Genomic DNA, 17,571 nt, shown 5'->3' with positions numbered 1-17,571 from the left:
GGGCTGCAGAGTGGAAGTGAGGGCAGCAGAAAAACCTCAGAACTTTCAAATAAAGTACATTTGCAGCACGAAATGAGCTTGTTTGCTTCAGTTAGTGACAAGAATGGTTGTTTATAAGATATTTAAAACAAGGGGAGGTTAAGTGACTTGGTCTACAGGATGGGCCTCAGCAGTAGAACAGAAGATGCAGCTGAGAAAAAGATGATACATCATTAGTAGCACTTTTCAGGGACAGGAAGAGCCTCTAACAGACCAAAAGGGAAAAATCTACACCTGTGGGGACAGGAGACAATATATAAAAATGGCTCAACCCTGAGAACAAAAGGGAAGGAACAAGGTCAGAAATTGTTCATTTATGCCCTAAAAATCATTTTAAGAGGAATTAAAACCCTGAAATGGAGAAAACATTTTTAAAATAAGTTGCAAAATATCAGTTTGGGGAGAGACTTTCATAAGTTTTAAAAAAAGATGTTATCTTTTTAGCAATTTCAGTTCAAACAGAATGCCAGCAGCAAGAATGTGAGCTTCTGATCTGTTTGGTGACGCCAGAACTAAACAATCCTCTGTTCTGAGTCAATGACAGGCTGTGTACAGTATTATGAGATCAAACTCTAATCCTCTTAGCAGCATTTTCCGTGGAAAAACTGCCACACTATATGTATTTACACTGTTAAATGCATTATTCATGTAAATGCCACATATATACACACAAAACACGGCTGTAATTACAACACATTCCTTAGAAATGGTATCATCTGAATCCTGTTCAGAAACCATCCTGAAAAAGAGCAAAGACCACTAGACATTATTTGCTTATGTTCCCTTTATTGCAAACAACAGAACAGACTGTCTGTTAAAAAGATGTGCATAATCTGGTTAGTGTAAAACATTTGTTATACGTGCCCACACAAGTCCCCTACTCTCCTGTATGCATTGATGTCTTATTTGTAATTCAGAGGCAAAGTGTAAGGAGGCTGTGCAACAGTGATCAGTTTTAACTCCAGTTTGTGGGGCACAGGTATGTAGTCAGGTCTTGGCTAAGAAATTCAGCAGCTTCACCAAGTGAAGTGCCACCAAGCAGAGATCTTGCTTTGCTATTTACACATCCTGCAAACATCAGAAAATGTCAAAATTTTGCAGATTGACCCACTTGACTGTTCAGCATTGCAAATATGAACACCAATCTAAGTAATTTGATAGTGTTTAGTTATATGCAACAGAATTTAAAAGCAATTATTATAATGCACTATTTCGATTACAGCATCAGTAAACACCAATATTCTTCCCAGACTTCCTTACTTCAAATATTCCTGCCTGAGGACTCATCATTGCACCTGCAAAGCCTCTCTTGCCAGTCTAAATATCCACTTTTATCCAAAGAAATTAATTATTCATGTCATCAAAGCAACAAGGAGCTAGTGAGACAGGATATTTCAAGCAAACACTGATATTCTACTATAATTCTGTAACAAGGCTTCTAAAACCTTGTAAGTTATAATACTATGATAATTTTTTCTGATGAATTCGTTGCCAGCCTATGTATACATACATAAGTCCCCTTAGGGCACCCTGATGGAAACCCAACTTACTTTCTACTAACTTCTACAGGATTTTAAAAATAATTTTACTGATAAATTAGTATTTTATTTTTTATGTTCTGTGAGCTTTTTACTCCACAAATTATAGTCAAATGCTTCTTTTTCCCCCTTGGTGCATCACATTTTAAGTGACTTCAAGCAAATATCTTTAATACATTTCCACACAAAGATGATCACTGGTTTCCAAAGGGAAAAAAAAAAAACAGTATTATACTACACTGCCTGCCCCTTACAGCAAATGCATCTCAGTAACCTTGATAAAATAGCACAGCTAGTGATGACTTCTGCTTCACCCATTACATTAGAAGCAGGAGTTGTTAAAACAAAAGAGCTTGCTTACTTCATTGTAAGGGAAAAACATCAGTAAAAGACAGCACTATTATGATAAATGACATAATTGCTGGGGACTATAGTATTTCAAAGCCCAAATATTTACACAGGTAAACAGACTAATCCACTTGTTTCTGCAGTAAATCCAAACACACTTCTCCCCAAAAAAATCCTATTTTGCTTCCTGGCATCAAAGTCTAGTAATGTTCTGAAAAGAGAGAAGTGAGAAATCCCCATTTCTTATCAAGCTGTCCCCTTCTCTCCCACCATCTCTCTCTGTTTGGTTTCTTTAGTGGCAAATAAGTTTGCTCCCACTCCCTGTTCCTTCATTTTGGGGTAGCAGTGTTGTCCTTTCTCTAGGGTCCTATTTTCAAGAATCTTACAGGAACATTATGTCTTCAAAAACACTATTTTTTCTCCCTTTCTCTGTTAAATTTGACGGTTCTTTCAAAGCAAAGGGCGAGAAAGGAGAGTGGAGGCGTGTATAAAGCCTTATTTTCTTAGGGACCTATGCTAAAAAGGAAACCAAATCAACAACTGAGTTTTTCAGTCAGTTTCCTGTGTTCACACAGATGACTACATGATGGACACACAGCACACTGACACACCATCATTTCAGAAAAGAAAAGGAAAACCAGTGTAATACTCTGACATTTTGGTTTGCATCCCTGCAGGAGTAACAGAATACCTCATTCATCCACTACTAGCTGGGAACATCAGCAGTTCAAGATTCACTTTGCTGGTTTTATTTAATAAATATGCCTTGAAGAGTTTTTAGTTTAGGAGGAAAGAACAAGACACTCTTTAAGATCCAAGACAAGAGTTTGAATTACACTGAGAAAAAGAGAGATTCCTGATTTGACAGTCTCAGTATATTTTAGAGGCCACATGGATAAAATATTGTGATTTCAGATCCAGATGTATTGCTATAAGCAATGCCCAACAACACTATCAAATTTAGCCTTCTAGGTTCACAAGCTTGGCCAGGGCATAACCCTCTTTTACACATTCAGCTAAGAGGACACTAATTTTGTGCTAGCCCAGAAGTTGGTAATAATACAAGATATGTTTAAACATTAAACTGTGTGGGGTTTTTTTTTGTTTGTTTTTTGTAGTCTTAGTTGGCAACCAGCCAGAAGACAGAGAAGCCAAGGAAGTTTACCTGGAGTAGATTGTTAAAGCATTCTGCTATATCTCAAGTTTTGGAAATGAGGAGGGAATGCTGCACTATCAACAACAATGCCAGTCTGCTGTGGTGTTGTGTCCCAACAAAAGCAATAGAAGTTTTCTTCTGATTCAGATCTCATTATAGTTCTGGGGAGGGAAATAGAGCTATTTGATTTGCTTTTCTTCTGAATCATGTAGGTTTGCACTGGTTTACAACAAATGGTAAGGTGCTTTCAGTGGGAAATCTTTTTATCATAAATGAATAAATTAATGCAGGCTAGTTTTAACTTTGTCATGGAAATCCCAAGATGAACAACTACGCAGTTTACTCCTTTCAGGAAGTTGAAATAGGTGATGACTGAGCAGAAACCATGCAACTTTGCATAATTTCACATGTCTAGAATGACAAGGGATCTCATTTTCACTGTGAGTTGTTTTCATCAAGGTTCAAAAGAAAACATAGAGACAGAACAGGCACAAAAGCTGTCATGCAACACAAAATGTGAACATTGTTATCTTTATTTCACTATTTTCTAAGATATTGAAGATGTCATAGTAACCGTGCTTCAAAGTCAGAGTAGAAGTGCTGTGAAAATTGTACTATATAAAGCTGAAATCCCAGACAGACAGACGCTCATGCTCAACTGGGAACAGAGCTGAGTCATAGGTATGAAACCCTCAGCAACACACTCAGGAGCTGTGAGGCAAGGGGACTCCCTAGGAGTTTCTTCTGTTGCTCTCCCTGAAGGAGAAATGATCACAAGACATTTAAACTACAGAAAGCCAAAATGCAGAGACATTTGAAGCAAAATAGGCAAGGACTGAAGTATATGAGATGGGGACATTTCTGAGATATGCAGTAAATACTGCATCTGGGATTTGCTCCAGAGCCATCTGACCACTGCCCAGCCTCAGAGGTGAGTATCATCTCTGAATCAGCACTTCCTCAAACAAAGTTTTGTTTTTACTGATGGCTGCCCAGTTACCTCAGTGAAGTGAGGGTGGAAAGTACCAAAGCAGACACAGTATAAGAAAAGTAAAAACATGTGATGGCATTGTTTGAGTCTAAAGCATAAAACAAAAAAGCTGAATCAGATGAGTGATAGGGTGAGGGAGAAGGAAAAAGCATAACTGTTACCTTACAAGGGAAACATCTGAGAAGGCAAAGTGAGTTTCAGTAGACACCAGGAGACAAGAGCCTGGTCTCAAGGGCACAGCTCCCATTGGAGCTCAGCATTTCCGCAGCCCAGCTGCGTGATTCTACACCAGCACACAGCACATTCAAATCTTCAACCTTTATTTACAAGAGGGAAGAAAAGCCTGCAGACAAGAGTAAAGAATCATATCCCAGGAGGGCAAAACAACTTAATTTCTTCTCTTCAGTAACTGAAAAATGGGGAGTTGATGTGCCTCCCTGAAGAGATGACACAAAATCCCAGATAACAACAGCTCTCTGATCACCAGAATGATAAATGAGTGCTTGTAGACCATAGTGGTACTCCATGGAGAGAGCTCTATTCTTATTTCTCTCTCAGTCCTACAAATTTCACACCAGCAGAAGGATTTTAAAAGCTAGGGTAAAAGGGCAAACTTTCTCTTGGCTGTGGTGCATACAGCCCATTAAATGTTTTTTAAGTCCCCACTTCCCTGGGAATAGGTTATAATTACCATGGTTGTGCCTGTGGTTAACAACAAGGAAGAAGAGATGAACACAAAAAAGGAGGCAAAAAGCAAACCCTAAACTGATCAATAGAAGAATAAGTGGTCATGAGCAGAAGCAAAGGACTGATCTGTTTTTCATAAATAAGACTCTTCATAAAAGTTATGTTTTTGAAATGACCCAGATCATCTGCATTGGAAAAGATTACCGTTTTAATTCACTCATTTGACACATGTTATGAGAAAGACAGAAACACTAAGTCAAAACCTTAAAACTTTCCTTACAACTCCAGGGAAACAACTCCTCCCATGACATCACAAATGTCTGCCTATTATAGCATTTCTTTCAATACAAACATTACTCAAATTAATTTTACGGCTTCTTTTATAATCTGTTAGAGAGAGAAAAAATGCTTTTAAACCAAGCAAGGGAAAAATTGCAGTTAGCACCATTCACATAATTATCTTTGTTATGGGTAACTTACACCATTTCACAGTGGAATACCCATCTCCAAGAGTAAATTGGTATGTAAGCTTTATCCTGATGTGTGGAGAGATTTTCAAAAAGGCAGTTAGGATAACACATGTATCTTTTGGCAGATAATCACAAGAGGTAGTCTGTGCTTTGGAAGTGACAATCCTCAGAATCATTAACAGTATTCCTTCTAATGTCCCATGGGTTTTCCTGTCTGGGAAAAATTAAAAATTTCTTTGCTAGAATAAAAAAATCCCTGTTGCAGAGAGGACTTCCAGAAATTCATTTCATACCATCAGGCAAAAGATGCTATTAGGCTTTTTTTTTTTTCAGCACATGGTCTTTCAGAGAAAAGCAAATACAGATGGAGTTCCTCTGCTGTGTTGGAAGGGAAGCTGTAGCACCAATGGCATTAATAACCATAGGAAGAGAAAAGAAGACATCTGGATGCTGCCATAACTGTGCTGTTGGAACTGGGGAAAGTGGGTGAATAAATAGTTTCTACTTTGGAGACAAAGTTCTGTGGCCCATCATCCTTATCAGCATTGCCACTTGGTATATTATGTTGTGACATCAATTTTTCCACAAAATTATGAAAAAAAAAAAGGTGCACTTGAAGTATGTTTTCAGTACAGATTCTTCAATTCTGCAAATGGATAAAAACTTGAAATCATGAGGGAAAAAACAAATCTAGCAACTGATTTTGGGAAACTGGTTTGTCTCCAGCTCTGCTAACATGGGTGATTTTTTTTTTTTTTTTTTGTCTTGGATCAGTTTGTAGTTAACATGGTAGCACAACCATCTTTTTTCAGACCAGAGAAAATGCCCCCAAAGTGCTTATCCTTATGACATAATAGGTTAATTTAGCCACAAACCTAAGGATAATGCACATTAAAACTTTTTAGAGGAGAAAGCAAAGCCTCCCCTCAATCCCCCTCAGCTTAGTTTGACCCAACTCCTGCTTTATTAGCTTTATGTATTTTCTACCTTACATTTGCTAAAACTTCACCATGAACAAAAGAGGATTAAATAACGAAAATAGAACAGTGTTATCATCATAAACCTGGGCAATTTCACAGTGCTGGAGAGACTGAGAGGGATTAATTGATGCCTGCTTCAGTGGGGACTTTCTTGCCTTTACAACACATAGCACTTTTCTGTGTGGACTCATATAACCCACTTTCACCCATTTCTTGAGTAAGCCCAGCCATGTGGTCCTCCTTTGGAAGTAGAATTTGAAGAGAAGTTGACAGAATGCAGAAGTAAAAGCTAAGATTAACTACCACCCTTTCCTTCCCTCCTTTCATGCCTATTGAGAAGGTAACTCTCAAGGGTACAAGAGTCTGAAAAACAAGAACAGATCCATCATCTTCTCCATTCTTTCAAATTTAGGCACTGCAATGAGTTTGAAATCAGCCATACAATGCCAACACATGAAAATCATTCGCATTTTGAAAACATCTTGGTTTAGCTATCCTAATAGTGTTGATTTAATTGAATATTAAGGAGTTTGTTTTGGAATAAAAATAAGTGATTTACTTGCCAGGAAAGAGCTTCAAGTTTTTACGACATAATGAAATGTCATAAAAAACTTCTGAAGTATGTTTTATTTAACATCTGCACACACTAAATACTAAAAAAGATCAAATCTAGTGATATGAATTGGTCTTGAACTGTGTCACAGAAATAATCTAACATAAAGGCTTGCTTTCAGATTACTCTTTAGTAATAATTGCAATGCATAACCATACCATAACCATAAAGTTGGAACTGTGCAGACTAGCAGCAGATCCAGCAGGGTTTCAGATACTTAGAGAGATGGCTTTTCAATTAATGCAATTACAGTGTTTAATTGCTGTCTCAGACACATCCTAAGCACAGAGATTGTATAATACATCAAAGACTGGCATGGAGATCTACTGATGCAGAAGTTTAAGACTAAGATATCTTACAGAGTCACAAAACCTGTCCACTAGTTGCTGGCAACATGAAGGTAGAGAAAACAAAGTTGAACTGATGCAGGATTTTCGTTGTTACTCACTAGAAAAAAGCAACAGAAATTTCTACCAAAAGAAAAGAAAAGAAAGGTGAAGGTTATAGATAAACCCACACACTCAGCTCACCCCCCACCCCAGTTTACTCATAGCAATTCCTGAAAGTAAAACTATTTACTGCTTTCTGCCAGTCTTACACAGGCTCAGATTTGGCCTTGCAGGAAAGAGGCATGACACTCTTGAATTACATCTGGATTTTATATGAGTTCATGTGCTAAGGTTTAATGAGTCAACTGTCACTTTGCCTATTACTATCATTACTTACCACCTGAAGGCACACTGGCAAACTGTATCTTCCCTTCTTGCCTATGAACTGCTACACAATGTCTAATAATAATCTGTAATCTGAGGAAAATATTTTCTTCACTGTAAACTTTGTGGTTTTGTCTTCTGTGCTCTAAAAGGTTTGCATTTCCAGTACCCTTGAAGTCCTGCTCTCAGCTAGAAGAGAGCTGTAAGTTCTCCCACATCTCACAGTAAAAGCAGCTCTGCTGAAACACTGATATGTTTCAAATACAGTACACTTCAAAGAAGTGAGAGAGATTGAACAGCAAAGGACAACTGCTCCCTTGAAGCCTTCCAAAGCCATGCTGTGGCCACCCCATCACCATCCATGCACTCACTGAGGAAATGTGCACCCCAAACTGTTTGCCTGGAAGGCACTTCCCCGCACGCGAATCGCAACTGTCGTGCAAGGACCTCGAATGGATGGATCACTTGCTTCCTTACATATCCTCTGTCAGAAAGCTATTTTCAAAGCAGGTTTGGTAATCACATCGCTCTTTTTCATTTCCTGAAACTTTGTTCTCCAGGAAGCAAAGCAGAAAAGCTCTGTGTAAGAGCTGATGGTAACACACACACAGTGTGTCCTGCGTGCAGAACCAACTGCTGCTTCTCTGCAGTACTTGGAGACTTTATTAACAGCACTTTTACAGAATCCCTTCTGAACTGGGACAGTAAGTCTTGTTAAATGAACAAAAGGAAATGACTAGAAAATATTTAGATGAAAATTATTTGTACTTGAGTAACTGGCAAATCAACATAAGGAGGGATTTTGTTCCAATTTCTGTCTTACTTTAGAAATACTTCCAGTTACCTGTGATGACACAAATGCGAAAGCACACACAAAAGGAGTCTTCTTCTGAGAACAGCAGAAAAATGTATGAAGCAAATGCTACTAATAATAAAAATAGATGTAGGAGAGCTAAACCCTCCGAGAACAGATTTCTTGTGCCACAGGGTCAGACAGGTCATCATACTATGAGCTAAAACTTCAAATAAAATTACACTTGCATAAAGCTACATTACTGCAAATAAATGCTCAGCTGCCCACAGGTTCCATCCAGTCCCTGAGGTTCAGCTCTTCATCTCCTGTACACCCACACACAGATGCTCCAGGCACAGGGAATCAGGGCACTAGCTGGCTCAGAGAGTGAAAGGGCACTGCCCTCTCCCTGTCAGTCATTCCATCACTGCTTTGTAGGCACGTGTGGGTCCCATCTGTGGATCAGACAGAACTTATCCCACAACCAAATGAAGATCTCTTCTGTTATATGGTGATCCCATGCCCCTGCTCTATGCCCAAACATTCGTGTACCCTGGCTCTGTGACCAGAGACTGAGTTAGTTGTGTGATCTATGTCAAAATTCATCTGACGCCAGAGCCCATGGATCAGCTCTGTCAGCACTGGCTTGGATGCCAAATACCATCAGATCAAGGAATCATGTAGACACTGAGATGGTGGAAATGGAGCATAAAATGACAATTTGGATTGGTCTTTGGCAGGGTAGGGGCCTTTGAGATATAATTGATTTTTATGAGGGACAACTAGCATCCAAAAAAGGAAGAGATACTCCCTAACAATGTCACTGTAACTGGCCCAGGCTCTTGTTCCTGAAAGCCCTAACTTTCAGAAAGGAGAAAAGAAATTTTTCCCACCCTTCCAGAAAGACTGAGAAAAGAGACCTGAACAGTTTCCAAATGCATAAAAATCATGCTGCAAAGAGAAGGAAACTCCTTTTCACAGTTACAGTGGGGAGGACAAGAAGACACAGGCTTGAACTGCCTTAAGGAAACTTGTCTAAGATATTAGGAAAACCCTCAGATGCTAAGGATAATGCAAAATATACCATGTACAGAGGTTATGGGCATTTACCACTAGAGGCTTTCAATAAGAGGTTAGAAAAATGTCTTTGGTGGAAGAGTTTAGATATAGCTGATGCTGCCTAAGGAGGAAGAGGGGTCTAGATCAAGGATTTTTAGATGCCTTTCAGTCCCAGCTTTCTGTGTACATTATCCCTACATCTACCTGCTTAATTTTTCCTTTCTGTACCTCAGCAGTTAATTTAAGGCTTGTTGGAAGGAGCACATATCAAGCCTGAGGCACATAAGGCTTTATTTGGGATAAAATCAGAAGCAGTTGGGGAATTGGAAGCAATTCCTTTATTATGAACGTGTACACATATCAGTATTACCCTCAAACCCAGGGTAAACAGGTAGAATATTTATCAAAGGACTTGAATATTTATAATAATTTTCCTTTTTTCAAATGGGAAATGCAAAGCACAAAGATCTGAACCATCTGTAATGACACAGCAAGTTGTCAAAATGAGCCTGAAAAATAGATTTCCTGGCTCCTCAAGTGACCTATCTGAGGGACTACACACTCTTCCTGCTCTTGCTCTCTCTCCCCTCCCTGCCTCCCTTCCCCCCAGCAAGCCATGCAAGACTACAAGAACTGCAGCATTTTCTTGTAAAAGTCTTGCCTGCAGCTGGGGGAAGTTAGACACTGCAACAGTGTCAGTACCTTCTGCTGTAACAAGAACACACATCAAAAAGATGATCATTACCACGGGGGAGAAAAAGTAAAAACTAAAGCTGCCTCAAGACTTAGACCTTGCAGAGATGTTCTTTGGCTGATAATCCCCATCTCCTTTCTTTAACTTGCCTTTATTCTGGCTAACATTTGACAGAAAGACTCTACTCCTCTACCAAGTGAGTAACTATAAAAATAATAAACAAAAAAAGATAGAAAAAAAGACATACTGTTGATAAGGAACATAATTTCTCTTTATACAAGTGCAGAAGAATTCACAAGCGTTTGCAAGCAAAGCGTTGTTGCTCCAGCCCACTGTGGAAAATGAGCAGTTTTTTGGCTCTTTCCTAAGGCTGCTGTAACTTTAGCTTGTAGGAAATCAGAATCAGAGCCTAAGATTAGAACCAAAAATCCCTTGTAATGAAGTATTACAAAGCCAGTGCCAGTCCTTCTGCACTGCTACTTACAAGCCTTCATAGGCTCGCTTCCATTTCCTTCGTGCCAGTGCTTGAACCAAAGGAGGACCCACGCTTGAATCATCCCCAGGAGATCCTGCCCCTCAAACTGACCATGCCAAGGCACACCAGGCCCCAAATTAATTCTGAATTAATTTCCGAGAACTCTGCTAGGCTCTAAGCCCCAAACGTAGATTAAACATAATTTGGATTCATCATTACCAGTAAAACTAAAAACAAATTAGAAGACTTAAAGTTAAGAATAATGAATTAAAAATATGTCAGGAACACAAAAGTCAGAAACATCTCCAAAAAGAATAAAAGGTAATGTTTTGATTGGTAGTTTTCTCAAAAGGAAAAAAAAAAAAAGATATTCCTGCATCATTGGAATTAATATTATCAAATTCTTTATATGCTTAGTTATTTCCTAGCTTATTCCAATGGCATATTTAAATTTTGATTTATAAATCAAGGGATATTGCTTACTGCCATAAGATGCATTCCACTGGGTCTCAAAGTCTTTAGCAGATCCCCACTGTGTGTACTTTATCCTGATGGTTTCACATTCATGTTCATCAACACTCAGCAAGAACCATAAACAAAGCCCTTTCTCAGATGCACACATGCAGTTCCCATTGACTTTCCTGGATTTTCAGCTGACTTCAATCAGAACTCTGTGCATGCAGAAGGGCAAAACTTGGCTCTGCACATTCAATAAAATTACATCACTAGATACCTTTTCAATGAAGGACAATGCAGGCCATACTGAAAAATAATATAAACTGAAACCCCTAAACTGTAGCCAAATAAATTCAAATTTCAGCCAGATTTTTCCAGAATAATAAAAAGGGCGTGAATTTTAGGCAAGATGAAATGAAACCCTAATACCATTTCATTTACCAGAGTGCACTCTGCCTCTTTTAGCAGGACAAAGTGTGAAACCCAGCTGTTTACCCAAGTGATCACCTTGTTGTTTCATGTATAGCAATGACACTGGCATCTGAAACAATCAAGTAAAGGTCAGGTTACAAGCTGTGATTTGCTAAGTCCTTTTCTGCAGCTGTATCCTGGCCCTGTAAGCTGCCACTCTCATTACAAATGAATTTGAAGTGTAGAATATCACAGTAGAAAAAGTAATTAATCATGATATTAATAACTAATATTGTATTATTTTCGAATCTACTCTAATAGTGCTATTTTAAGCATATTAAATGCTTGAGCCTAGGAGTATCTATCTTAAACCTTTCAACCCTCCTTCCCAACTTGCCAAAAGAACAACATAAAAAAAATCCCACACAACCTAGTAAAAACAGTTCCCTTCCAAATTTCAAATGACATCGTGCAACAAAATTTCTGCCAGGTACATTAGCTAATGCACACTAAGCAAAGCAATGCCCTATGTGTTTTTTCCAAATTTCTTTCCTTTATTTTACTTATTCCACAATGTAACAACCTGTATCTTTTTACTTCATCTTTCAAAATATCTACCTACTAGGATGAAGAATATTCTCACTTCTAAAAAAGCCATCTAACAGGCTTCCTCACATTTTCTGTTTGTCGGATAAGCACTTGTTAGCTTGCAATTACAAATTTATACACAGAAGTACTGAGAGATGAAAACCACAGAGGAGACTTGATGTTCATGTTTGGCCGTCACCCCTGCCCAAAGAACAAACATTTCTGATGATTTTCACACTTAAATAGAAGAACAGATTTTATGGATATTTTTTTCTTCATAGATGGAACAGCCCCTATTCTCCACTCCATTATAATACTGAGTCACTTTCCATCAAGTTGGTCATTACTGACAAGCCAGGGAAGAAAGGAGGGAAGTAGATTAAATGCTCTGAAGCTACACGTGGGACAGGATATGTATCAGGTTGCTTCTTGAAGCAAATTATTTAAAAACAGAAAAAAATCATTACAACACAACTCACATAGGGGAAAACTATCTCATAATTGTTGAGGAAGTCCAGTAAATCTAACACAAAGGGATTGCAAAGACTCTATTTTTTTTTTTTGTAAGTGAAGCAAGAGTCTAGCCTGATACAAGTGCTGAGTTGTATTGGTCATTCACACTGGATTATCTACTAAGTTAAATAATGAGTACGGTGCAATCTGTTTCTCCCGGACTATGGCACTGTCAAATGAGTAGTTATGAGGTCTGGTGGGGCTCTGCTCTCTCTAATCCAACTCCCCTCCTAACATCCCATCCTGACACTGGTGGCCTGTGAAGATACTCATTTGTCTCAGAACTCCTTCAACTAACTCCAGGTCTACTTGTCTCTGTTGGAGCACGAGCTTAGAGAATTTAAAATGTGTTACAAGGAACATTTATTCTAGCTTAAGCTCTGTGATTCTGACTAGGCAATCAGGAAAGGAAAGGTATCCCCATCTCTCCCCTCAGTCCTACTGGGATGCGACTGTTCCAAGGAGGGAGTTAGTTTGTTTTAAATGCTTAGCATGCCTGTTTGATGATGAAAATAAAATTTTACATGCTCATTTTTCAAGGAAGTTTGTTTTAAATAGTTAGGAAAGAAAATAAAAAACAACAAAAGACACAGGTCAAAAACTTGACTTTTCAGCATGCCCTGCTTAAGCAATGACACATGAAGAACTTTATGTTCAAACAATTACCTGGTGCTTTAAATAGGACACTAAGGGAATAACTCTTCAAAATGTATTCACACAGCGTAAGACTAATCATCCTCTTGGGAGTACCAGTGCAAATCAGAGTAACTCCTCAGAGGTCAGTTGAAGTACACAGCACAAAATAAATGTGAGACAGAAGAGAATCAGACCCCATCTACCTCTACTTTAATGCAGAGGTTGCAGATCATCTGCAATGGTAAAGTGAACAAAATAAATATAACTGACATCTATTCAATTGATCTCACATCCTGCCGACTATTCACAGCTCGAAATACAGGGCTGAAGAACAATGGTTTGAGGAAGGCAGGCAGAAATCCGGGTTCTAACCCATTCACACATTCCAATTTGCTACTGCCTCCTACTTGAACTGCCTTCATCTCCCCACACTGCTAAATCATGAAAGGTTTAATTTGACATTGTCCCCCCAGCTCCTAAAGAACAACTTCTCGTAAAACAAAGTAAATGAAAAAATACCAGGAGAGATGATAAATGCAAAAAATATGTGCAAACTTGAGAACCTATGGAGAAATAATCAAGAGAATCCCGGTCTAACATACCACATATATTTGAAAGGCATTAGAAAACTGATTAATTATTTGGAAACCTAGCACTAAGAAAGAATGGTACACGTGCAGGGGAAGACTAAAATGTGAGGCTATTTCAAACTATGGTGTCATTTGTGCTAATTTAAGTGGATCTGTAATTATTTCCTACAACTTCATGATGTCCTGAACCAGCTTCCTCCTCCCCTGCAAGGCTGATAAAAGGACTCTTGGCAACACACTAAATATATTATGCAATGTATTGAATACTACCGAGAAAAAAAGCACTGAATTATACCGAAACAAAGAACATTGGGTGCGAATATCACCACCTCCAGGGAAAGAGCACCTTTTAACTACTTATCACAGCAGTAAATGCAGGCGTTCTCTTGTACCTCTGCTACCTGCACCTAACAGCATTTGCTACATTTAGTAAAGTTAAGGCGAATTTTACCTCAAATCTACTTAGGCTCGAGCTCTTTGACCGAGACTTCTTGCGGAGATAGACGGAGAAGAAGCGACGCACTGTGAACTTCTTCATGTTCATGTCCATCGCCCCGTCCCAGCAGCGGCGCGGAGCACGAAGGAGCTGCGGCGCCGGCGGAGAAAGCTAGCGCATCCCGATTGCCCCCTATCTATATCCACAGGCAGGAGATCCTCCGAAGTGCCTGGTTTTGTTCATCGAGCCGGCCACAGCTAGACCTGCCGCCGGAGGTCCCTGCCGGAGCCGGGGCAGCCCGGAGCCAGCTGCCGGCTCCTCGGAGCATGAAGGCGCTGCGCTGCCTCCCGCTTCGCACTGTTTACATTTCGGTGCGGCGAGCCCAACTCCGTCCCCGCCGCCTCTCCCCCTGCCTTCGGTCCCACTACGCCCAATCAGGCTCGGCTGAGGCTGCACGCAGAATCAGCGCCGGCAGATGACAGCTCCTGCGTCCCAGGCGTAGCAGGTTTCAGACAAATATTGGATGTGTCTATTGCTTTGCACTCCCTCTCCTCTCAGTCAGGCTCTTTCAATTTCCTGCTTTCTGAATCACATGGGGAATAGGCACATGCTGCACTTCTGTTTTTAGCTCAGAATTCAGACGCTGCTATAATTACTGAGGGCTGTGGTGGTCAGATCCGAGAAGAAATCGGCTCCCCTGTGAGAGTCGCTCCTGGAAGAAAGCTGAAAGATGTCGTGCCCCCACTGCCAGAATAGAAGGGTTTGAGTCTCCTTTTATTCCGGGGAGTATGGAAAATAGCACTGTCGTCCCCGTCCCCCCTCCCCCCCCCCCCAAAATTGAAAAGCTCGCCATATCCTGTTCACAATCACCCACCCGCTTTACATTGAAATACCTAACACTGGCACAGCTCTGAAAATAGAAAGCACAATCTAAATGGTAAGTATTACTATTCTTATTGTACTACAGCAGGGAGTTACAGCCCTTCTAGGAGGTTAAGTATGTACATCTATTTACGGGCTGTAATTTTGAGCTGCATGCAAGCATGCAGACTTACAGCTGCACCCCCACCTCCCTGCAACAAAATCACATTTTTCAGCTGTTCTTCAAAAACTAATGTATCTCAGTGCGTTGCTGAGACCAAAGAGCTTTCTCTACCTATTGCACACAGTTCAGGCTCTTTTTCCATGGCAGCCTTTCCTTTCTGACTACCAAGGAGCACCAAGACACGCCTTTCTTCCATAACCTCGGACATCACTACAGCCTGAGACGACTTGGAGGTTAAATACACCTCTCAAGTCCATCTGCTCTAAAAGAGAGGTGTATTTTGCTTTACTTGCATATCTGGGCTCTGCTGTGAACTACCTTGGCTAGCAATGTCAGTCAGTATCTGCTTTTTTTCTCAGGTTCTTTGTCCTGTTCTTCTGCCTAAAGCTCACCATGGCCTATCTCCATCCAAAGAAGTATTAACAAGAAAAAAAGAAAAACATACTTCGGCATTTATTGTTTAGTTAAAAAGGAGGCTAGATTGGAAAGGCTGCCATTAGTGCTGGGCTCTATAATCTCACAGAGCCTGACTGCTATGCGTGGACGCTGGTGCTACCCCAGCCTAACTGTAACTGTTCCACAGTGACAGTCTGGACAGTGCTTCTTCCTTATCCCTTCTCAGCACACCTTCTGATTGCTTCTCTAATTCTCTTGGTTTGCAACAAAAACACCTTTGGGGGTTGCTTTCACTGTGCTGCCCCAGTGCAAGACATGTTACGCGTAGGAGCCTTCTGCCATTACAGTTCCCTTGTTTCCCCAGCTAAAGATCCTGGAAGAGGGGCAAGTGTCTAAGAAGAAAAACTCAGGTATATATAGGTACACCTATACACAGACAAAACAATGAATAGGCTAAAAGGCAATTTAGGTGGTCAATGCCAAAATTACTTGCTGATGCAGTCTCGCTAGTCAAGTTTTGTGTCTCCTCACAACCTTGCTGCAGTAAAATCTGCAGTGTTACAAAGGCCTCAGGCACTCAGCTGATTACTTGACCTCCCCCTCACCTGTCCTGACACACCACACAGCTGCTGCTACTTCTGTCCTGCCTTTTCCCTGGCAAAGAGGTGTCCTGGCACAAGTTGGACCAGGCTTTGTACTGGCAATGGCTTTTGGCAGCCTCACACATTCCCACCTGTGTAAGCTACTTCAGCTTTAAAGAGCGACCAGACAAGTGCAGGGAGAGGTCTCTGAACCCTTCCTGTCACAGATACATCTCTGGTCACTGACATCTTTATTAATGCAGAGGAGGTGATAATTTCCCAGCTTTGAATACACGAGCTCTGTGTAGTAACATGAAGTATATGAGTGCCTGTTACTATTACACTGGCAGATTTATCACAACCTTCCCTTTCATTACATCAGTGGTGATTTCACATACAGGGACATGCATTCACCATTAAATGTGTCTGCACGGTAATAAACTTCCAATTAAATTACACAGGCCATGACTTAATACCTAACTATCAGGTATTCAGAATTTTGTTCTTTACCACAAAAATAAATATATTTTTTTTTAAATCAATCACTATGTATTGGCAATTTATTGTGCACATCAGAGCAGAAACAAGCCTTGTATGCTAAAGATTAGACTATAACACTGAGCACCATGCCCAGGGTTAGGAAGTAACTCTCTTACACCCCTGACATGAAACAGGCATGGAAATAGGCATGCTCTTCTTGTTTTCTTACTCTGCTTTCAGACAGGTGATTAGGGATTAAATACAGAAGAACAACCAACCACCTTCACTCCACTGTGCAGCAGAGCAGCAGAGATATTGCAGAATATATTCCAATTTTTGCAAAAAAAGCAAAAGCAACTGAGATGTAAAATTTACATAAAAATAGAAATACAGAAATTAAACAAAATGCATGTGCATGCAAAATTAAAGCATAGGGACAGATATGTGAAAAGCAAATTCTATTATAGTTCCATGTGGCATGCTTCAAGACATTGAACTTAACTTTTCAGAAAAACATATAAGAGAGATCGAGAACATTAGATGAAACTTTCACATAAGTCAGACAATAACTACTTTTCACAGTGATTCTAATAAAAAGGTGCAAGCCAAAAAATAAATTTGATTAAATTGGAACATTCAGCATAACATCTATAAACACACTACTGTCAGATCAATCTAAAATGTGAAATATTAAATGCACTTAGAAATTCATGTCTTTAAATTATTTATCTTCTCTGAGCAATTTTAACTGCTGAGGAATTTGATTGAGGGAAAAAATCTCCAAATGTCTCTGTTTAAGACAACAATAAACAAAAATGGTGGAGGGGACATATGACACATTGGCATCAACCAGTAATACTCATCTGTATTCTGAAATATGCTT

General features: G+C 39.7%; 1 protein-coding gene across 1 annotated transcript in view; it reads right to left on the bottom strand.

The window, feature by feature from the left end:
• The window catches only part of RPS6KA2 (ribosomal protein S6 kinase A2), a 157,136-nt gene extending 142,836 nt beyond the window's left edge, over positions 1-14,300 (bottom strand). Inside the window, exon 1 of the mRNA XM_053938453.1 lies at positions 14,202-14,300. Within this exon, the coding sequence (XP_053794428.1) occupies positions 14,202-14,300 (99 nt within the window). The remainder of the gene's footprint in view (positions 1-14,201) is intronic.
• Positions 14,301-17,571: the final 3,271 nt, after the last annotated feature.

This window comes from Vidua chalybeata, chromosome 3 (genome assembly GCF_026979565.1).
Source record: "Vidua chalybeata isolate OUT-0048 chromosome 3, bVidCha1 merged haplotype, whole genome shotgun sequence".
Classification (NCBI taxonomy): Eukaryota; Metazoa; Chordata; class Aves; order Passeriformes; family Viduidae; genus Vidua; species Vidua chalybeata.
This window is presented reverse-complemented; position numbering and strand designations above follow the sequence as displayed.